General features: G+C 32.9%; 1 protein-coding gene across 3 annotated transcripts in view; it reads left to right on the top strand.

The window, feature by feature from the left end:
- Positions 1-22,711, top strand: part of GABA-B-R1 (gamma-aminobutyric acid type B receptor subunit 1) — a 78,173-nt gene that overhangs the window by 28,276 nt on the left and 27,186 nt on the right. For all 3 annotated transcript variants that reach the window (XM_035366192.2, XM_035366193.2, XM_035366191.2), the window contains exons 10-16: positions 2,243-2,393; positions 2,772-2,904; positions 4,954-5,061; positions 7,599-7,800; positions 9,544-9,671; positions 13,126-13,254; positions 13,943-14,080. In XM_035366192.2, the coding sequence (XP_035222083.2) occupies positions 2,243-2,393; positions 2,772-2,904; positions 4,954-5,061; positions 7,599-7,800; positions 9,544-9,671; positions 13,126-13,254; positions 13,943-14,080 (989 nt within the window). The remainder of the gene's footprint in view (positions 1-2,242; positions 2,394-2,771; positions 2,905-4,953; positions 5,062-7,598; positions 7,801-9,543; positions 9,672-13,125; positions 13,255-13,942; positions 14,081-22,711) is intronic.

Raw genomic sequence — 22,711 nt, 5'->3', positions numbered from 1 at the left:
GGAAAAAAGGGAGGGACAGTTTTATATCTCCCGTTCTACTGGGCCGATTGACAAAATTCAAATTGCATTTTTCATGTCTCGAAAGCGCGACTTAGGATATATATTAGATTTATATATAGCACTGTTCTAACATAGGTATTTTGACATAAAATCAGACTTTATTTGAAATAACGTACCAATGTTTTCCATATTTCGATTCTACGACTCAAATTATGCCTAGATATTAAATTGCGTTAAATTTAGTGCGAAATTTACGGAGTTATTCAAAAATTTATCTTGGCGAAATGTTTTCAGTTTAGCCAAGAATAATTCATTTGGCGAACTTTTTAATATATGGCAACCAATTTTCCTTTCCCTTCCATTATGTTGGAGCGAAAAAAAGGGGACCTCGTTCCTACCTTTTTATATTGTGCAAGAGCGGAAAAAAAATCACATCATTTCTACTTCCAAATAATTTCAGCAAAGTATTTAAACCCCATCTGATGCTTTATCACTTTCAACAAATATGCCAAAATTTAAAATGCGCCAATACATAAATTCACGTATATCTTCGGAAATTTTAAATAAAAGAATTAATTTTTTGCAGGTATACTTAGAAATACGTCTACTTTAAGATGATGGTAAACAATTTATAGATTATAATTCAAATTGTTTTTTGAAAAATTTATAAAAATTATTTAAAAATGCAAATTTTAAAAATAAATCACGAAAAATGGTGAATTTTATTTGAAATGAACCTGATTTTCGAAATGTGAAAGGAAGAATCAAATAAGCTTAATAGAAAGAGAGAGATTGATAAATATATAACAAACTCAATTAACATTGAGGAGCTAACATTTTGAGAGCTAATTTTTTAAAAACTACTTGTGCGATTATTACAAAACTTGGTTGTTTGGTGTAATTTGAGTCGTAGAATCGAAATATGGAAAAAAATTGGTATGCTGTTTCAGAAAAAGTCCGATTTTGTGTCAAAATACCTATATTAGAACAATGCTATATTCATATCTAATACGTATCCTAAGTCGCGCTTTCGAGACATGAAAAACGCAAGTTGAATTTCGTCAATCGGCCCAGTCGAATGGGAGATAAAAAACTGTCTCGTCTTTTTTGTTTTGTTTTGTTTTTCTGCGTAGTGTACATATTAAAAGGGTAGCTACTGAGGTCATGGATTTATTAGATTTATAAATTAACTTTTTTCTTTCTCACTTGCTATTTGCAATTGAGTCGTAGAAACAGATTTAAGCCAACTGGCATTTATTTTAATTACTAATTGTACGTTCGTTAGCCTTTTTATATATATAAATATGATGATGATTTGTTTGCGAAATCCATATTTTCATTTTAATGTTCACTGAAAAATAAGAAAATTGAAAACTTTCTTTTATTTATTTATTTTTATTATTATTTAAACTTATCTTCCTTTAGTACACTGCATTCTTTCCAGCAATAGGTTAATTTTAAATTAAAAAAATTATAAGAGAAACTTATCAATAAAAAGTTATTCTATTGTTTTTACAGAACTATTTTCATTAATAACAGAAATGCATATAAAGTAAACATTCATTAATATTCAAAGTATAATTTCGATTGTCTAAAACCCATAAAAGCACGAAGTAATAGCAACTTAAAAAATCTGATATCGACACCACATGACTTCCTTTTACGGCCTATTAAATTAGCACATTCTTTGCTGCATTTCATTTAAATTTATTTCCCCGAATTTCATTACAGATATATTTCTCCTTCAATCAATTCAGTTCTCAGTTCACGTCAAGGAAGAATATATAACATCTCAAAACATCTTTATTGAAAATTGCAAAATACAGAAAAACCTAAAACACCAAATAGAATTAAAAGAAGAAAAAAAATTACAATTAAAATTGGGCAAAAAAGACAGATTTTCCGGTGCTCAAAAGTTTTGGCCCCACTCGGCAAAAAGACACTGAAGTTGGTGCAGAAATTGATTGAACTCACTATGCTACTAAGTTTCACATGTAAACAAATGGAGGCGTCGTTAGGCTTGATGGAACTTAAACAACTTTAAATTGTTGATAGTTCTAGAAATATTGCATGCAGATTAACTAAATGTATGAAAACCTTAACTGAAACATAAAAACGGTGTAATTCAATCACTAAAAAACTTAGATCACATCTACAGCGTCAGTTCTGGATTTTTTTAAAACTATTGTCAATTTTTATAAACGTATTGTTATTATCTATCTAATTACGTCTTTGCCTTCAGATGACAGACCTCCACCTGATCGAACAATCATCGTGAAGGTCTTAAGAACTGTGTCCCTAAGTCTTTTCATCAGCATGACCACGGTTTCCAGTCTCGGTATCGTATGGGCAATAGGACTTCTAGTTTTCAACACTATATTCCGTCATTCCAGGTAAGCTTGATAAATACTTCAAATAAACTTAGCGTCCTTATTGATCACAGGCATCATACGCTAAAATAAGCAGAAAAGAACCCCGTTTCTCCCTTCTGTTTTAACTGAAGTTATCCCTTCAGCTAATAGTATCATTAAATGAGATTATTAGATAGGGGAATATAATGTAAAAGCCATTTGGCAAGTAATCCATATGACTGTAAATAACATTCAGATTTGAATGTTAAAGGCGAACTTAATATTGATTTTGTTACTGCTTCATAGGATTATGGCTAATTTTTAAAATATTATGTTTCTTCCATCATTAAGGGGAAAAAATTAAGCAATTTTAAATTATAAAATAGTGTCATTAATATTTCTCGTTTACCTTTATTTCAGATACATCCAGCTATCTCACCCCATATGTAATAACATTATGCTAGTGGGTATCATATGCTGTCTTTTGTGTGCGTGTCTGCTAGGACTGGATGGACAGTTTGTAGGGGAAAGCAGTTTCAGCAACTTATGTCAGGTGAGTTTTGGATTTATTTTATTTTGTTACTGAGAAGTACTTCTAGGTTAAGTGACAACAGTCCAATGCCATTTTAGAAATCAAAGGTAATCTTTCATAATAAATGACGGTTTAGGAAGAGGTTATAGTATTAGCTTTATATCGACGAAACTCTATTTCAGCTTTTTCCTAAAATTTTATTGTGACTGTGCTCAAAAGTGGTGAACAATCAAAAGAGAAAATGACCGCTAAATGTACGGAAACATCTAAAGAAAAGAAACTAAAGAAAATTCCAAAGTTAAAACTGTAAAAACTGTAAAGCTTTCATAGAGCTTTCAAAACGCTTTTCACAGAAGGCTTTTGATGATGATCAAGAAGAAAATGAGCAGAATAAAGAGAGAAATATAGATGGAAAACCTAATCAATTAAAACAAATTGCTTAAATCGAAACTATGGAATAAGTGCAAACAGAACGTAGGAGTTTCTACGTCGTTGACAAAAATCATCGTATTAAATTGCAGGCTGTTCCTCTTAACTCTTTGGAGGGCGATGGTTACCTAGAGTAACCACCTTTTATACTGAACATCTTACTCACTCGTGTGTGAGTGGTTTTCAAGACTGACCGTTTCTGAAGTTTCCTTGTAGCTCACTAGATGGCAATCAAGAAACATAAGACAGTAGTTGATACAGCAATTCGTCTTCAAGATAGAAGCTTATCTGATGATGCTTATCTTCAAGAAGAAGATAAGCATCAGCCATCGAAGACTACATCACGACTCTTTGCACTCTGCAGTACCAAGAAAAAGCCTTTACGAACAGTGTGGGAATGCAGCACATGCTAAGTTGCACTCTGCTTGAAAAATAAAAACTATTTCCCTAAGTATCATAGAGAATGATTTGTAGGGATGTGTTCTGTGGGCGGTGGTCACTGACACTAACTACCAGAAGTGTTCATTTTTTTCAAGCGTCTTGGACAAAATATGTGTAATTGTCGCAAATAACTTCATTGTAACACTTGATATAGTAAATAAAACAAGAGTCTTGCTGAAAAAGTTAATTGCCTTTTTCTGCCCCTCAGAGAGTTAAATATAAGCAGAAAAATATTGTATTTATGTTTAAAGATGCAAACTAAATTGGTTTAATTAATATCGCAGAGGAACTGGGTTTACATATCCCTTCAGAAGAGAAAGTAATTGACTTTTAAAGCCCTTAATAAAAATTCTGATGCGTTTAAAAATGATGTTGATTTGTTTCCAGTCTAATAGAAAATTTTATCGTTTATTTTATAGGAAACTAAATGAACGGAAAGCTGAGGATGATGTCAAAAACTAACTTCAGTTGGGAAAACTTAAATGACTTTAAAGTGAAAACAATGAGAATTAGATAACGTTTAGAAGGTAATCAAGTATGAATATCGACCATTCGTCAGATCGGATAAGGAATCCGTAATGAAAAGTTCCGAAAATTGATAAAAAGTTTAATAACTTTATGTATACCTGTTCCAACGAAACCGGAAGCGTTTAATTTATTCTTTCATACTTTGGAGCGAACATTTAATACATAGAATGTTTAAATCAGAAAGTTTGAATATAGTTTAAATCAGAAAGTTTGAATTAATTTATTAGGTGAGAAAGTCTACAATTTTCATTTATATCAACGATGATGAAATAAGGAACTATGATAAGTTGAAATTGCTCAAGAATATTGGGATAATTTCGGAAAGGTACATAACAATGAAAATTAATCTTATGTGCATTTCGCTTAACTTCTCTAGTATTATCGATTGAAGAAAGTCGCTAATTCTAATCGTGAATAAATAGCAGCTGATAAAATACATTTAGTTCATTGTATAAAGACATGGCATGACATATTAGTGTAAAACTGGGAAAAACGTGGTTCAAGCCTCAAGAATTACTAGAAAATAAATTCCTTATTTTCTAGGTACCTAACATTTTTGACATATAAAATTTCACTACAGATCTATATTAACTGTGTTTGGAAATTACTTTTGTGTTATGTATGATGTTGAATTCCATCATAGTTACTTACATTTATTTTCGTTCATTACAGGCTAGAGCTTGGCTTCTGACAATTGGATTTACCTTGTCTTATGGAGCGATGTTTTCCAAAATATGGCGTGTTCACAGGTTAACAACAAAGTCAAAATCAGAAAGTAAGGTGAGATATGACTTATAATTTTTATTTTTGTTGTAGGTGGGATTTTTACTTATGTGCAAATGTTAAATTTATCAAAAAAATGTTGTGATATTAATGTGTATCCATTTACTAATTTGTTAAAAATTTATAAAATACAGAGTTCTCAGTTAGGCTATTAATTCGACAAGTTAGAAGAGTGGTCTTCAAAGTGTGAGTCACAGCCACCAGTGGATCATGAGACAAATTTTGTTGTTTTGCGAAACGTTTAAAAAAACGTTTTCTGCCGTTAGAAATGTTTCTGGTGGGATCTTTCGAAACTATTTTGGACCATTACATCTACACTACCATACACTTAAGATACATCATTACATCACGCTACCATACACTTAAGTGTTGCCTTCGAGCGAAATATAAAATTTTTAATTTACCTTCCACGCAGCCTCCAGTGCAGTTAGTTTTCAACGTGCTGATGCTTAATGACGCACTACCTATTAGCATAAGTGTCTGATTACCCTGCAATATCCATGCTTCAAACATGTCTTGTTTACGCACTATCTGTCTACATTCAGCAAATACCATTCCTTCGTATTTCTTAGCATTTAGTCCTTGTTTGGCATCGGGGCCAATTCTAGCGGAGGGCAAGATGGTGCACAGCTCGTAGGCGGCCAAATTTAAGGCAGTGAAATGATTATCAAACTTAATATATTTCTGTAAAAAGTGGGGACCAATTTTAATTTGCACGTGGGCGGCCGACGGTATAGGATGGACTCTGTTTGCCATTATATGCTTTTGAACATCTCTAAATGAACCCCCGATGCAGTGCCCCAGGAGCTGCTTGTTTTGGACAGTTGTCTGTTCTGGACAATACCCAAATCGTCTATGTAAGCCGCCCGGGGGGTTCGGACCAGCTTTTATCTATCACCTACTGTTCAGCAAATAATTTAAATTTTTAACTAAGCTTTCAAGTCTAATCAATCTGTAATTTATAAAATCCGCATACATATGGATAAAATACTACCTTAGTATCCCTGAAGCTATTAAATAACATTCTCATCTTGTCCCTTACCATCTGATCTGGCTCTAGGTAGATAGGTAACCAACCACCTAGGAAATCAATTTCCGGAGCACACCAAACAATTTTAGAACAAGCTACGATGTGGGATGATAGAAATAAGGTACTAAAATAGTGCTTTGTGACTTTAATTGTGGGTATCGATTGAGCGGTTTTTGAACAGTCCCAGGTGAAAGTTTAGAATCAATCCGGCTTTCCAAAAATGTGGAAAAGTTCTAGACTCACTAGGGATAGTGGACTTAAAAACGCTATCCATAGTCCCCAAGAGTTTTCAGAAACTTTAGAGGTTGAACCTACTTCAAAAACATTATAACTCGAAGCGGCAAAAAGAAGCAAAATATTCAGTTATAAATATTCAATAAATCTTTAGTAGATCTAAGAAAAGATTAAAAAAATTCCTGCATTATCAAGTATTATTTAACGCAAATGGCAAACTGATGATACAGTGAGCAATTATTAGTCTGATATTAATGCTGAACTGGTGACTATAAACTTGTATAGCGTAGAAGATCTCATTTCCAGAGTGGACAAAAAAGTGTTTCTTACATTCACGCATATTCTTTACAAGATATTATTTTAACATAAAGGTAACAGGACGATATTGTTGACAACACTGGTATTAGTAATACGTAGCTTTAATAGAGTGAAGAGTTTTTTTAGACATAAATTAGTAAAATCTTGTTTGAGAGCAAGTTTAGAGCAAGAAAACACTAATTCCCTTGAATTTCTGTCTAAAGAAAATAACATTTTTCAAAATTGGTATTAGGGATTATTTGGATTTTAGTAAAACATTCGTAGGATACTACCTAAAAGTAAGGATGGAATGTGAGGGGCTTTCTTAGACGAACTGACTTATATACATATTTTGCATGGGAAAACCATTTTGACCCTTTAACCTATTTTGAACGATCCATTATTTAACTGTCTTATCTACTTTGCTGGTGGTGACCTGTAAAATAGTGAATTATACTGCAGAATATTATGTCCAGTAATTATAGACCTGAAACAATTTCAATATAATTATAACAAGAAATCTGTGAGGTGCTTACGCATTAGTGCAACCATTTAAGTACGCTGTCACCGAATTTTCCGAATGCGCCAAACTCTCGCAATCATGCGCATGGCAATTCTGTTTTAGCGAGCAATTTCGCCATTTTCGTATTTGTTCTATTTGTTGCATTCGAAGTTCCAAAGTTTATACAGATAAATCATAATATTTTTTGTCTTAAACTTATTTTTTTTTTTTTAAATAAGCGCTTGTGAGATTTGTCTCCAAACTTGAGAGCATTAAGTCGTCAAATTTTCCTGTGTTTCTTAAAATATACGAATATTCATTTATATTGTTTTAGCTTTTAATACTATAAGGTTAGTAAGAGGAAGCAAATTTTAAACTTTTCATTTTATGTGTTATTTTTTTATGAATTTTAATACGTTTAGTTGATAACGAATATGTCTTAATTAAATGTTCTGTTTTGAAATTTCAAAGAAAGTGGCCAGCTGGAAACTATATGTGATGGTCGGGGTTTTGTTGATCATGGATGTCGTGATTCTGTCAGCATGGACATTTATCGATCCACTGCAGCGCAAGCTGGAAGTCTTTCCTTTGGAAGATCCGGAAGAATCGCAGGATATCAAAATTGAACCTCAGCTAGAGCACTGTGAATCGGAAAACAATGCTGTTTGGTTAGGTAAATTTTAAATATTTTATGTATTGTGAAAGAATTTTTAATGTAATTTCTGTACAGCGAGAATTACATGATGAGTTACAGATGTTACAGAATAAAATAGAAAATAACTATGAAATATAACCTATATTATATAAGAAACACATCTCTTTGGCATCAGTACAGTTATTTTAGAAATCTATTAATGGCTAAAATAATCTCTTTAAAGTCTTCTTTTGATATATCCTTGTTTTCTCAGAGGGCAAACTAAGATTATGAGGAAATGCAAAATCATTTTGCAGCTTCCTAGCACTAGGCCCGAGTCTTTTAGTTCAGATGGAACAAATTGCCTGCTGCCAAATATTCGGGTCGGGCATAACGAATGCTCTTGAATAAGCATAAAGGACAAAACTTTAAAAAAAACTGCAGTCAACATGAATTTTTTTTTCTTTTTTGCTTATTTGTGTTAATTTTTAGGTTGAACCTCATCATTTGTGTGCTGGAAAACTGCACAAAGTTATTTTACTGAAATAAACAACTGAAATTTTATTTCTCGCAAAGTGCTTAATAGAAGTCTATCTTCGATTTGGAACAGAAGTATCCTACACGTTTGCCAAAACGCGTTACTTAAACAATATGTATGGATAAATAATACGTAAAAAAGAGGCTACAATATACAGCACGGTTAGAATAAAACAAAAAAGAAATACAAAATAGAAAAGAAAGGATTATAATACTACGAGATAACGATTTTAATCTTCTTGAAATACTTAGAATTCTTCTATGAGATCAGCAATTAATGATGCATACTAAATACTCAACATTATTTTAGAAGCATGTAAAAAAGTATCTAGCCTGTCCAAAAAGTCAAAATGCATCGCAAACTAGGCTGGCAACTACGACGCGTTGTTGCTCACCGACTGGCAACACTGCCAGAGACCTTGAACCTGTTATTTCAGTCTGCCATTTACACAGCATTGATTTTTCAAACTGATCTCTGATTTGGCATTGGTGATCCAGTCTCGCTAAATGTAAGACGCGGACAGTTAATGTCACACTAACCCGGCTCCAGCATTTTTGGCACCTTAGGCGATCAATCCAATGGCGTTCCTTAAACGTATAGTAATTGAAAGCAAATATATCTTTATTTGGTCAAGAGGAAATTTAGCCGACGTCCTCCGAAAAGTGGCATCCCAAGCCACTGCCTATGCTTGAAGTGGTTCTGGTGTTACATTACAATAAACATCACTTAAGGAAACTTGTAGACAAACTTATCAGGATATTACAGATCTAGAAAATGTTCGATGATGATGACAAAATGATACCAAACAGACACGGAATAGTTAAAAGGGCCGGTGAAAATTTTTTATGCGCGGGACCTGATCCTTAGATCCATTTATTTAGTTTAGATCGAAATCTGATCCCTAAACTCAATGAATGGTGGCATATCTCTCGAAGAGTGCTGTGATCTGATATAAATCATTTTTAATGAAATTCGGTAAAAAAATATTTGGTGAAAAATCGCCTTTGTATTTTTACGTTCTAGACACGCTTCATAACACAAGGTCGTTTACAGTTTGACCTTAAACCCGTTCTCAGAAATTAACATTCCTGTTATATATTACATTCCTATCATCGGTGTTTTACATTTTAAAAAGTTTACGCTGAAAAGCATTAACCCATATGCTTGAATTATATATACAGTAGAACAACTGCATGTATGCACATTTTTTATCCCTTACTATTCTCACCAGATCTTTCCGCTAGGTGTAATTTACGGCTACAAGGGTCTACTGCTTATCTTTGGTATCTTTTTGGCTTACGAGACAAGGAGTGTGAAAGTGAAGCAGCTGAATGACTCTAGACTTGTTGGAATGAGCATCTACAATGTTGTGGTAAGGGTTTGATTCATTACAATTTATAACTGCTCATTTTTCTGTGTAGCTGTGCGCAAAACCCAACCAGCCAAAGCACAAAAAACATCAATATAATGTGATGTAAATTTTTCTGTCTCAGCTTAGATAGCTTTCGCCGTACTGATTATAGTTTTAAACATATGTTGTTAGATAACTTATTTATCGGGTTCACAAGAAAGTAATTTGGGTTTTTCAGTGTGAAATAAAACCGAAATTATTTTCTCAGTTTTCTTTCTCATAAACTCACTCAATTTTTTCCGTATAGAAGTGAACTTTAATCAGTCAGATGGCATCCATTCTGTTCGATGGCCTTTCTGGTAACTTCATGATTCCGCGTTCATAGAGTTTCTGGTTTTCATCAGCTAAAAACTCAACCAAGTGCAATTTGAAGTCATCATTATTATTGAACATTTTACCATTACTATTTAAGAAGTTTTGTAAACTTCGAAATAAATGATAATCTGATGATGCAAGGTCGGAACTGTATGGGGGATGCGACATCACTTCCCAATAAAGCTCCAATAATTTTATACGTGTTGCTAAAGAAACAATTCTGACACATACGTTCTGTAAGCAATCAGCTCCATAAACTCGACATATCTCTTGGTGAACCTCAGCCGCTTTCTTGCCTTTATGAAAATAGAAAAGTAAAATATGTCGAAAATGTTTATTTTTGCACCCCACTTTGAAACTGATCTAAATTAACAGCTGTCAACAAAAATACACGGAATTTGTTTCTATAGCAAACTAAAAGTGTCAGGGGCCGAATCTTAAAAGAAAAAAAAAATTATAAGATTGATAGCATGCAAACCGAAATTACTTTCTTGCCAACCATGACTGCAATAGTATTTTAAAATAATCAAAGCAAGAAAACAAGAGTCAATGTATGCCAGCATGACATAAAGTTTTATCTTCTTTTAATTAAAACCTAAACAATTATTTATACAGGGCAGGTTATAAACCTAAATTCAGTTACAAAACTTGAAAAGTGGGAATTTAATGGTCTCATAGAATATTTCTATTGCTCTAACTTAACTGCGTAGTGCAGATCAAAATTCTGAATAAAGAAGACTGAACTATACATCATCATTTTTGCATTTTCAAACGTCCGGGCATGGAGGAGCTAAATATCAAGCAGACGGATTCGTAACTCCATTTTTTTGTGGCAATATCAACAAATATTTCTCAACAGTAGCAGCCTCCTTAAATTTAATGGATCAAACGGCTATAGAAATGTTATTCGTAACCCTTTCTCCAGATCAAACTACAAATGCTGGACAGGATTCATGTTGCGAATTTGGAAAGTTATGCACTGAAAGAGAATTTTTCATGTTCTTGAAACTACTCTCAGCATTTATGATGTGACACTGGAGCACTATTTTATTGAAATACGGTGTCTGTGCCAAGGAATGTAGTTGCCATAAAAAAAACGCATTTGTTCATTTATTATCCTCAGGTAGGTCTGAGGTGTCACAGTCTGTTTAATAAGGATAGTAAGTCAGTGTGATCTCCAAGAATCATAGTCCTCTAACGCACCGAGTATATACCATACTGCATTTAGGAGAAAGAAGTTGATTGTGCAAATGTCACAGACGAGGTCAGCCGTCCATATAATGTAAAAGGAACGGGATTTATCTGGCCATCTTACTTTCCTGTTACTGGTGGTCCAGTCTGAACGAGCACCTGCTTGCTTCAAACATTTACATCGATGAACAATTATAAGTATCAGCACATTAGTATATCTGTAGTTGCAGAGATATACATCTTAGAGTATATGATGAATTATGTATATACAGTTGAACGTCAAGCTTTTGAATATGTATGGATACAGTTGAACGTTAAGCTTTTGAATGTATATGGATGCAAAGGACTCATCAGACGCAGTTCATTATATACTGTTGGATGTGTGCGAGTGCAACGGACTTATAAGCTTAACTGAAACTATGGGAAACGTTAGCGTCGTTTCCTAGCTCTGCAGTAATATGGTCACTTCTGGTATTAATGAGGAGCTGCCAGCACACGCCCCGATGTGCCACTTGTTTTAGAACATCTTTGATCAGTACTAATAACAATCACACAAGTAGGATAGCACGGGGGATAAATTATATATTTTTATCTAATCGGCGTATTAAAAGAAAACTAGGCAAAGCTTACAAGGGAAGAATGTAGTGAAATTTTCTTTCACACAGAAACATTTTATTATCTTATTGCAAAAATTCTATAATATAAAAAATGGCAATGTGTCAGAAAGAGTTTGTTTTGTAAAAATAATCTGTATATTATAAATATTTTGCACACATTTTTTATTAACACAATTCAGATATTTTTATTAACACAATTCAAGAATCTTTTGTCATGTGCTTCTGATATTTATGAAATAATTTTATGCTTTGACAATTTATAAGTAATAATCAGGTCTGTATCAAGAAATAATATACCATTAATATACCATAGTAAGCTTACTGAAGCATTATTCAGAATTAGTCATTGGCCTAAAAAATGTTTTCCTTACATTTTTACCCAAACTAAGAGCTATTCCAGCACAATTTGTAAAATATTTGCATATCTAACATACGAAGTCCACTGATCACGGTGATTTTGAGTCATTAAAGCCCACGTGACTAGTGGCATTTGTTTATTTATCGATGATTTTCGAACTAGGGTCGCAACTAACAAACACTCATGAGATGTGTTTGAAATAACTAAATTTAAATATGCATTTGTGCCACTCAGAATGTATAATACAAACTCTTGTTGTACATTTACCATCCAGTCATTATTTTATTTGGGGATAAGCTGTACTGAATTGTCAAAATTTCTTCAACAATCTTTTATCTACATTTCATACCTAATTTCGGAATAAGAAAGAAGTTGCATATAGAGAAATGGCTATCGTTAATCCTTTCGTTGCTTATAAACGCATTAGATTTACCATGCCATTATACCTTGAAGTAAAATGTTTGAATAACTTAGTATCGTCCTTTTGCATTTATGTATAACGTTAGGCTGAAAAAGGGTATAGAAAAATTTTTCCTTCCATTTTCATTAGCTGCTTTTTTACAAATGGACGTTTTTTGCTATAGAAAATATAAAATCTAAACAGAAAAGCAAAATATTTCTTAAAGATGACTGGCGTGCTAATTTCTCAACTAAAATACCACGTCTTGATAAACTATACCAGGGCACACTAAGCACAGACTTGAAATTAATTGGATAAATGTTAATACTAAATAGTGTTTACAATAGCACTTATAATTCAGAATCAATATTAAAAATCGCAAGAACATGGATAAATGAGTAGTCATCAGAAAAATGTTTGGAAAGTTCTGCTACAGTTAACCATAAGAAAGACGTTAATTCTATTTTTAGTGTATATTCTAGTTACTGTTTGTTTCTTAACAATGTAAATAATACCTCTTTTTTTCTCTTTTAGGTTCTGTGTCTGATAACAGCTCCTGTAACTTTGGTAATTAGCAGCCAGACGGATGCGACATTTGCTTTTGTAGCCCTTGCTATAATCGTTTGTTCCTTTTTGTCCATGGCCCTCATCTTCATACCGAAGGTGAGTTCACAAAGGAGAAGTTATATTTTTATTGGCAATGAGCAACTGAGAAAATATTTTTCTGACAATCCTACCTATTTATCGGCGAGCGAGAAATGTTTAATTCTCTTTGGTCAGTAAATATTGAATCCCTACCTCTATACTTGTCATGAGTTAGTAGAACCATAATGTGCAATGTTGCGGGAGTAGTTGCAGTGTGCAAAGATATTGTAAGATAAGTATAATCTCTAATTCACTACAACATCTTCATTCACAAAGATACAAAAGTGCTATATAAAATACTGATTCTTACATTCATTTCGTACTGTAACCACTCCGGTGCCTCTTCCCAAAGTCAGATTGTTCCCACGGTGTAGTTCTTTACATTCAGAGGTTTCTTTTAACTTGGAGAATTTTTTCCAGACTATTTAACCTTATCGCTTATTACACAAATGATGCTGATGCTTACGTGTGCAGCTTTCATATAGTTTCCACCAGTTCGTCCTTTACTGCTTTCTGTATTCAAAAATAGCATTGTTTTATTTGATTTCATATATATTACAACAGATGATACCATACATAGTCTTCGAATTTCAAAGTGATATTTACGAACTAATTCCATAAACTTCAACGGTTTACAATTTCATGACTACCAAACATGATAATACATGCCGCGAAAGGAAATTTATGTTCTAATTTTTTTTTTCAGATCTTGGAACTGATTCGTCGACCTCGTGAGCGAATCGATGCCAGGACCTTGACAGATACTATTACGAGTAGAGAAGAGGAAGACCGTCATTTGCGATTGCAAAGAGAAAATGATGAATTGCGCCGTCAGATTTCAGAAGTGAGTAAATGAAGTTTTGTTTCTTAATAGCTTGGCAATGCGAGGCTGATAAATAAGTTACCATAATTTCTGTGTAAATTAATTTTAAATCCTCCCTCCATATATTTACAAAGGAAAAACAAAAACCTGCATTCCTATATTAAATTTTAATAATTGGAAATTTCTATAATATACATAATTATAAAATTAAAAATGACTTTGTATTAAGGGGCGATATTCACATTTAAAAAGAGTGATTTACTTCTTTCCATAGAAAATTAATTATAAAATACTTTACAACATAAAGTGAAACATCTCATGGTAGGCACTTTAGCAAGTGGCCAGTATTTCTTAGAACATACGAAAGAAGTCCAAGTCAACAGAGACCTTTTATTATTTAGAATAAGAAAACATGAATAATGAATAGGAATGATTTAATTTTTGATTTCTCCTCCATTATAATGCAATTATCCCAGGGTTTTATTAGCATTTCAATAAGAAAGAGTAGAAGGATTTCTCAGTACATAACAACCATGAACGGATCGTAGGCTTCACAAATTCTGGCCTCCAAGGAAGTGCTGGTGAAAATCGCTAGAAATAAATAAGTGAAAATCGCTAGAAATGAGGAAAAAATTGTAAGGTTTGTGTGGCAGGACATATTCCTGTAAAGTTCAAACTAGGCGATGGCCAGTGTACGGACGTGCATTCGTTTTCAGAAACTGAACATAGACATAGATTATCATTCTTCTCACTTACTTAAATATTCACAGGAACGATCACAATAGACTGAGAGCCACATTCAGTGGGCATTATTTTGAGATTAGCTTTAAACCGTTTGCACCATTCAAATACTCTGGTACTGCTAAGAGTCTGATCACCACGCTATGCTTAAAATTGTTTGCAAATTTCTCTCGTTTTGACATCTAGATTCACAAAAAATTTCACCTCAGATGTTATTCAAAGTTTGAAAGATTGGACGTCATCTTATTTAAGAAGTGATTCACACTACCCAAAGCTATTAACGAACCATGAAATAATAGCAAGCACTTTTCCTGTAACACGCACGCGCTTGCAAATCTGTGCATGCTCATTAGACGCAAAGTATCTAATCCCCTAAACCTCATTTCCACAAACGGATAAAATCCTCTGGAAACAATGGGGAGGAACATCGTTTGCTTTAACTAAGGCTTGTATTCTGAATATTTTATTCAGTAAGTAAGTAATTAAATACAAAATAGCATGGAGCTAAGAATTAGATGGCACAGACAAATTGTGCCTTAAATGAGACCGATAACGAGTCGGTTCTCACATCACACTTTTATCGACCCACGTTAAAATGGAATGCTTTGGACGTCGCTGATGCTTTCAACAATATTTTCAATATTTTATTTTAATTTAAAGCGAAGCAATGGTTTGTTGCTTTGCTGTTGAATGTTCTGAAAGAAATGATGCATGACAAAATAAAAAAGTTAAGCTTCCACAGATACGTCGTGATTATATAAAATTTATATTGTCTTTTCAATTCACAGTTTCTGCTTTCTTTTGTGTTAGAACTCACTAGGCGTGATCGTTTCTGTATCGAAAATGTCTATCTATTTTAACTATATTAGAGATAAGATGTATAATTATTTAAATGTTTTTCTTAACTGTTTTTTGATAATACACACAGAATGATATCTTGTAACATGGTAAAATTATGATTATTTAAAGGATTTTTTGAAAATGAAAATTTGAGGGATTTTATTTACGTAATTTTAAATTGCTTAAAATTAGTTAATAAAATGTGATGGTTATCACAGCAACATATTTATCTGAGTGCTTAAATACAGGAACTGAAGAGATGCATTTTCAGATATCAAAAGATGTCAAAGAACTGAAAAGAATGTCATAATTGCTACGATTTATTTGTTGCCTGAAATTGATGCGTGTGTGTATTTTTTAAATTTCTGATGAATTTCGTGTTTTCATTATAAATCAGTATTATTAATCACATTTCAGGGAATAATTTATTATATTTTTAATTCCATTAAGTACAGAAAATGATTTAAAAAAATTATCATTTTATTCTGAAGTCGATCTGTGATTGTCTTCAATTTCTATTTTTGGCTATTTACCAGCTGGAGGATTTCCAAAGAAAATTATAATGCATTTACCATCTCTCTCTTTTTTTTTTAACTAAAGTATTATTTATTAATGCTATATCTGCATGCAATTTCGATTTTACTACTATCACTTAAATTATCTTCCGTATTTAGGTATTGCTTTGGAATTACATCCCCATGCTTATCATTGCTATTTGAAGACTTTTATTAATAGTTTGTTTTGTGTTCATTGCAAACTGTTAATGCTTCTAAAATTTAATTGTAATAAGTTTAAAAAGCATTTCATTTGTGTGACAAAAATATTTATTTTACTTAAAAGCGGTGTTTTTATTAGCATGTTTAAAACTGAAAAACGCTTATAGGTAAATAGCAGTTTGATTGGCTTGATAGAAACCAGAGAGGCAGGAAATCTCATCAATGAAAACGTTCATAGGCTTTTCTGTTAGCTTACCAGTCCTACAGCAAGTATTGCTCGTAGTGGCTCCATTCAATTCTTACCTTCATGAAAATAATAAGTTAATCTTCATTTCTGAGTCTCGATAAGCAATAAAGACCACAATTACAGCGTTCAAATGGGAAAATAAAGTATTTTTGTAATCCGAAAGTATAGGCACTATGGTTAGAGATAAATTTAAAAAAGTCCTCAATGAAAGCATCCATAATTTTTTGGCCCGTACAGCCCTAGTTTTCTTTCCATAGTCATGTGATCCATCTAAACTCTTATCTTCCGAATAAAACTTCGCGAAAAATCGTGTCTTGAAGAACAAGAAAAGAATTTTACAACTTTTTTCAATTTTTCCGCCCGTAATAATTCATAATGAAAAGATTTTGTTCTAGTTCTGTAGAGAATTTAATCATAAATCAAACAAGTCTTAATTTTAAAAAATATGGCTCCATTAGTTTACGATATATCATTGCTGTTATTTCCAAAAACATAGCCTTAAAGGAAATGGGTTTGAAGTCAACTTAGCCCTGACTTAAACATACATACATAAATCTTAACAAGTTCTATATATATTTTTTTTAACTGAAGAAATGTTTTTATATACTTGGTCAGGTAGAACTACAGAAAACTATAGATTCTAGAAAGATTATGCATTTTATAGGTGAAGCTTTATAATATATTATTACAGAAAAGTGGGGCATATATTTGAAGAAATTCCTTTGAATTACTTCTAGAATAATGAAAAGCAGAACTATGATTTCCTGTACGAAACTCTTCAGCATATTTTTTAACCAAAGCATCATTAAAATTCAGTACACATTCGAAATTAGAACACAAGATCTAAACATCAATAATATTCAGATTAAATTAGTACGTCGTTTCAATAATTTAATTCGTTCCTGAAGGCTGTTCATCGACCCAAACAACTTTCCTATATGAATGAAGGCAGAAAATATTAAATCGCTCCTGAACAATATATAATTGTTTATTTAAATTTTACAGCGGTACCTTTTACTATACCTGCATGAAGGAGAATGGGCCGCCCAGACGGGAAATTGCTTAATAACTCTGACCGCCGCACCTAAACCTAAACCTCTGCTTCACTGCTGGTGTCAATTTCTAAGAATTTTTATCAGTTCGATCGAGGTATGCCGATTAAGGTCATTCGCGGTAGTTAGATTAATTTAAGGTGTAAGAACACTACGCCCGAGGGCAAAAAACACAGTCCATAGTTATGCGATCTGCCTCAGGTTATCCGTCGGTGGCAAAAGTCAAGTGCAAGTCACATACGAAGGATTTCTGAATTGAGGATGGCGAAATAGTTCTGAGTTCAAAGTGCGATGAATTATCTAGTATTTCGGTCAAGTTAGCGGTTTAATCTTCAGATTCAGCGAATTTCATCAGTTGGAGCGCTGCCTGAAAACCAGCTGCAAACTTCTCTGCAGTATTTCTTGCTGTTCTAATTTTCTGAATTCTTCCGACAATCGTACTTAAGAAATTTCTAATTTTCTCGTCCTGCAGTCATGACACAGCTTCCGTTATCTCATCTGGTGAGGGCTTTAGCCTTTTTACTTTAGCTGTAGCTCGGCACTTTCTTTCCGGCAGTTTTTTGATTTTGAGTGAGGTTTGGAAAGTCTGCTGCTGTGAGTTCAGGTTCCTTCGCTTTTTGCACGGTCTTCTTCCTCTCGAAGCGTTTTTTGTATGCCTCACATCCTCTATAGGAACTTACATGCGATTGCTTGCAAAAAAATGCATGTCGGCTTCTCATCTTCCTTCAGCGGGCAAGGCTTCTCATATGCGATTATCCACACTTACAACATCTTTCGGCGTTGGTGCAGAGATGCTAGAAGTGGGCTGCCGCATCGAAGAGCCCGAGCGCATATAAGCAAAACGTACACTGCTAGGACAACGGCTTTAATTTGGCTAATTGGCAGTCCAGATGAGGATTACCATTAACTCCGCCCTCATGAAACTGACGTTTGTTTACAATCTACTGTTGTGCTTTGCGAAGTGCTTTCTTTGAGTGTACATTTAGTTTTACGGAAGCAAAGTGTTTTTATATATGTATATAACGATTTAGTGTCTCTTTCGGAATATTAAGGATTACTCTACTGTTCCAGTACAAAATTGGATTCAGTCAGATGGTGAAGATGGCTATGTTTGCCAAGTGAAAATGGGCTAATGTTTTTCCAGGCAGATGATTGAGTAGATGTTAATGTAAGAGATATGTATTTGTATACTCACACATATATGCATGTATTATACAAGTAAAGAAAACACAAATTATAAAACAACTGACTTTAATGCGCATCAAATTACAATTAATAAATTTTAGTACGCGTATGTTATTATACGTTCAAAGCTATTATATCAAATGGAACAGAAACCTGGCAATATAAAAAGCAAAACTTTTTCAGAAACAAAACCTTTTGCTCCTGGAAAAGACAAGACCGTCTGAGTGCTCTTGCAGTTGGTGGAGTTTTATTAAAAATTTATGTCAAATTAAGCTAACTTTTTTTGATTTTAATTACTTGTATTATTCTTATCTTTTTATAGTTCCCCATTTGCCAGTTGGCTGTAGATGAGGGAAACTTAATAAATACAAACTCTACTTTTATGCTTACATAAGCAAAGTCAAATCTACACGTAACTTACTTTGACAACTTTATCCTTGTATCTTACATATTTTGTGTCTTTCTTAATCATTATTTTCACAAAAGCTTTACAATCTGCATTTTTTTAACATTACTTACGCTCACTTTTCTACCAACTTACCTCTGAGAATTATGACGGCATATAAATTGCTTTCTGAAAATATTTGTATTGTCAATATAAGTATCTTCATTTTCTCCAATTCCCAGTGATCATTATCGTTAATTAGAGAAAAAATACAGATTTTATATTAATTTATTGAAGATAAAATATTAATATATTATACATAATCATTATAATTTATTGTTAATAAACATTATTATATTGCACATAATAACAATTAATTAATGATAATTTCATTATTAATCATGATTAATAAACAAAATTATAATAATTAAGATACAATAACACGCCGAACAAATACTAATGCAGAAGTCAAACAACGAAAAATCAGCGTTATGTTTTCAAATTTTCATAGGACTAGTTTCGATGGTTTTACCGAACCACCATCCTCAGCTGCAAAAACACAAATGGGTCACTGCAATGAACGAGATAGGATATAATGATTAGATAAGAGAGCTCGTTCATTTGCGTTTTTGCAGCTGAGGATGGTGGTTCGGTAAAACCATCCAAACCAGTCCTGTGAAAATTTTAAAAAATATAACGCTGATTTTTCGTTGTTTCACTTCTGAATTAAAATTATAATAGTTATTATACATATATTAATCATGATAGTTATTAATAAAACTTTATTGTTATATATATACATATATATATAAATATATTATGTATAAGTATAACAATATAATACTTATTTATTTAAAATGTCTACATCAAAAAACTCCAGTGAAGCTGTAAGAATATTTGGACTCTACCTGTTTCTGCTTCCGAAATACATCGCAAAAGAAATTTTTTTAATATTAAACAAAATGTGAACAATAAATTTTATGTATTTAGAATTTTCAGTTCTAAAATTTATTGTTCACATTTTGTTTAACGTTAAAAAATTTTCTTGTATTTCGGAAAGAGAAACAATATTCTTACAGCTTCGTTAGTTTCTTTTTTTTTTTTTTTTTTTTTTTAAATCTCGACTTTTTAAATTCATTTAAAAATTGCGCTAATTTTGAACTTGTTAGTTCTTCCGTAATTTTTATAATGTGAACTTAAACTACATTATGTTTTCTTAATACTTATTTATAATACTCGTATATTAATATTTAAATAAAATTAAAGAAGTTAGAAAGCCTAATCTAATGTGTTTATTGCTATAAATTACTTAATCATATCTTAACTAATCTAATATATTACAGTTATATATAATCATAATGCTTACATCATTGTGAAAATTACGTACAATATATTATGTATCAGTAGCATAATGATTTAGGCATGTTTAAATCCATGAAACTAAGGAAATTAAAAAATAGCGACTGTGTACTTAGGAATACATAAGATGTTCACAAGTTGGATTTGAAGTTTTGGTGTTCCATTGGGAATTTGTTTGAGCAATTTCTTGTACCCATTGAGTATTTATTTTCTGAGCAATTTCTTGTGTCCATTTAAGCATGCGTAAATCATTTGAAAAATGTCTCCCATATTTTTCAAATTACTTCTTATTGTAACAGCTTCATCTAATGATTCCACTATCTCATTTTAGAATTAGTCAGGAAGTTCAGTGGCGGTAATTTTCAAAGTAGAGGTAATACTGCAAACTACTACTTAAGAAAAAAGAAAGAAAAACGTCCGGTAAAACAAATTTCAGGCCTTGTGATATCATCATTATAGGCGGAGTTAATGGTGATGGTCTTTTGGGCTGCCATTGGCCAAATTCAAGCCGTTGTCCTAGCAGTGACATTTTGCTTACATGCGGCCTTGGCTCAAATCCCGAAGAAGGTGTGGATGTAAATTGCTTGCCCCGTCATAGGAGGCAATGCCCGCCTATTAAGCCGTCTTCATAATAAAGTGACCACTGCTTCCGGCCTTAGTAGTGGCCAATGCCTATAACAGTTAGTGCCAGAGTCGTAGCTAGGGTTTTCAGCAGGGACAACTGAAGATTTCGCGCCCCCTACTGCTTGCCAAGGATGGAAAACATTTAATTCTAAAATGTCGTAACATCAATTTGGCGCCCCTTGGATTCTGCGCCCGGGGATAGATGCCCCCCTCTAGCTACGCCCCTGGTTAGTACCTGCCATTAGTAACCCTCCCCTCCAAAAAAAAGAGGGGATGGACGGCTTAAGTGAAAAATGATGACTATTGTTTGGATATGGAATTCCCTTCCATAAAAACAATGTAACCGTCTTCAAGGGCCATCTTTTCTTATTTTATCTTTGTCTCTAAAAGCGCCAGTTAACCCTGACTGAGACTCACTGGGGCTCCATTTCAATCAAAATTTCTCAAATGTAATTTGTTGTTGCTTGCGTTTTAAGAATGCTTTGAAAATAAGATACAACATCGGGACTGAAAATGTTTATGCTGTAGCTTACTACTGCTTTATGAGGGTGATAACGATACGTGAAAACTTTGCATCTAACTTCATTTTGCACGAATTTCGCCGATCAGAAATCAAATTTCCTCCGCAGTCGCATTTTGTTAGTAAGTTGTATTATTTTCTTTTTGAGTTCATTTTTATGGATTTTTAGTAACATCTTCACATCTTTATTGTTAACTTCTTAACCCGCGGTTTTGCCTAGAGATATAACGTCACAAATAACCAAAACGAAAACGCCTCTGCCTGCAATCCAATCTAATCATAATTTCATCTACGCTGAATTCATGGTCTTTTAAGTCAGTTGCTGTCAAGTTTAATGAGAGTTAAGCAATGGAAAATATTAAAATACTTTTAGAAGTCCCTGAGTATTAATTACGTGGTGTAGGTACCTCGAAAACGTTTGAAAATCTGTCATATCGACTTGAGTGTTCTTCGAGACACCGTTTGTCATCCAAGATGTTTTTGTTCAGATAATTATTTTGTTTGCAAATCAAATTGTTCGTGAAATAAGTGAGGTATCACTGTACGTCTCCCACTTTGCTTATAATATTAAAAAAGCTGGCATTAACTTTATCTTTTAGGTTTTTTTTTGAGTTAGATAATGAAATTTTATGCTTAAAGCCCTATGGGACGGTGTAAAGTGGATGGCTGATTCAGAAGATCTAATGTATAAATGTACAAATAGTTCCTCTCACAGATTCAATTTTTCCTTTTAAAATTTGGCACAATACTTTTAATTCTATTCTTAAATAGATTTTAAGCATTTGCTGGCCAATTCTTTCCTGTTATTGACTTATGGGCCATTTTGTTTCTGGTAGCTTGATCACCCTCTATCTTGAAGAATTTGGACTTTAATTAACAAATAGCTATTTTTCATTATTTCTTCTTACTTTTGTGGCCATATTATAACATTTTGTTGAATAAGCCATTTTTTCTTTCATCCAGCGCAAATTTCTTCAGACTCG

The sequence above is a fragment of the Stegodyphus dumicola genome, chromosome 2, assembly GCF_044657685.1.
Source record: "Stegodyphus dumicola isolate Sdum_Otavi_A_Nest chromosome 2, ASM4465768v1".
Lineage (NCBI taxonomy): Eukaryota > Metazoa > Arthropoda > Arachnida > Araneae > Eresidae > Stegodyphus > Stegodyphus dumicola.
The sequence above is the reverse complement of the archived record's forward strand: the minus strand, read 5'-3'. Positions and strand labels throughout refer to the sequence as shown.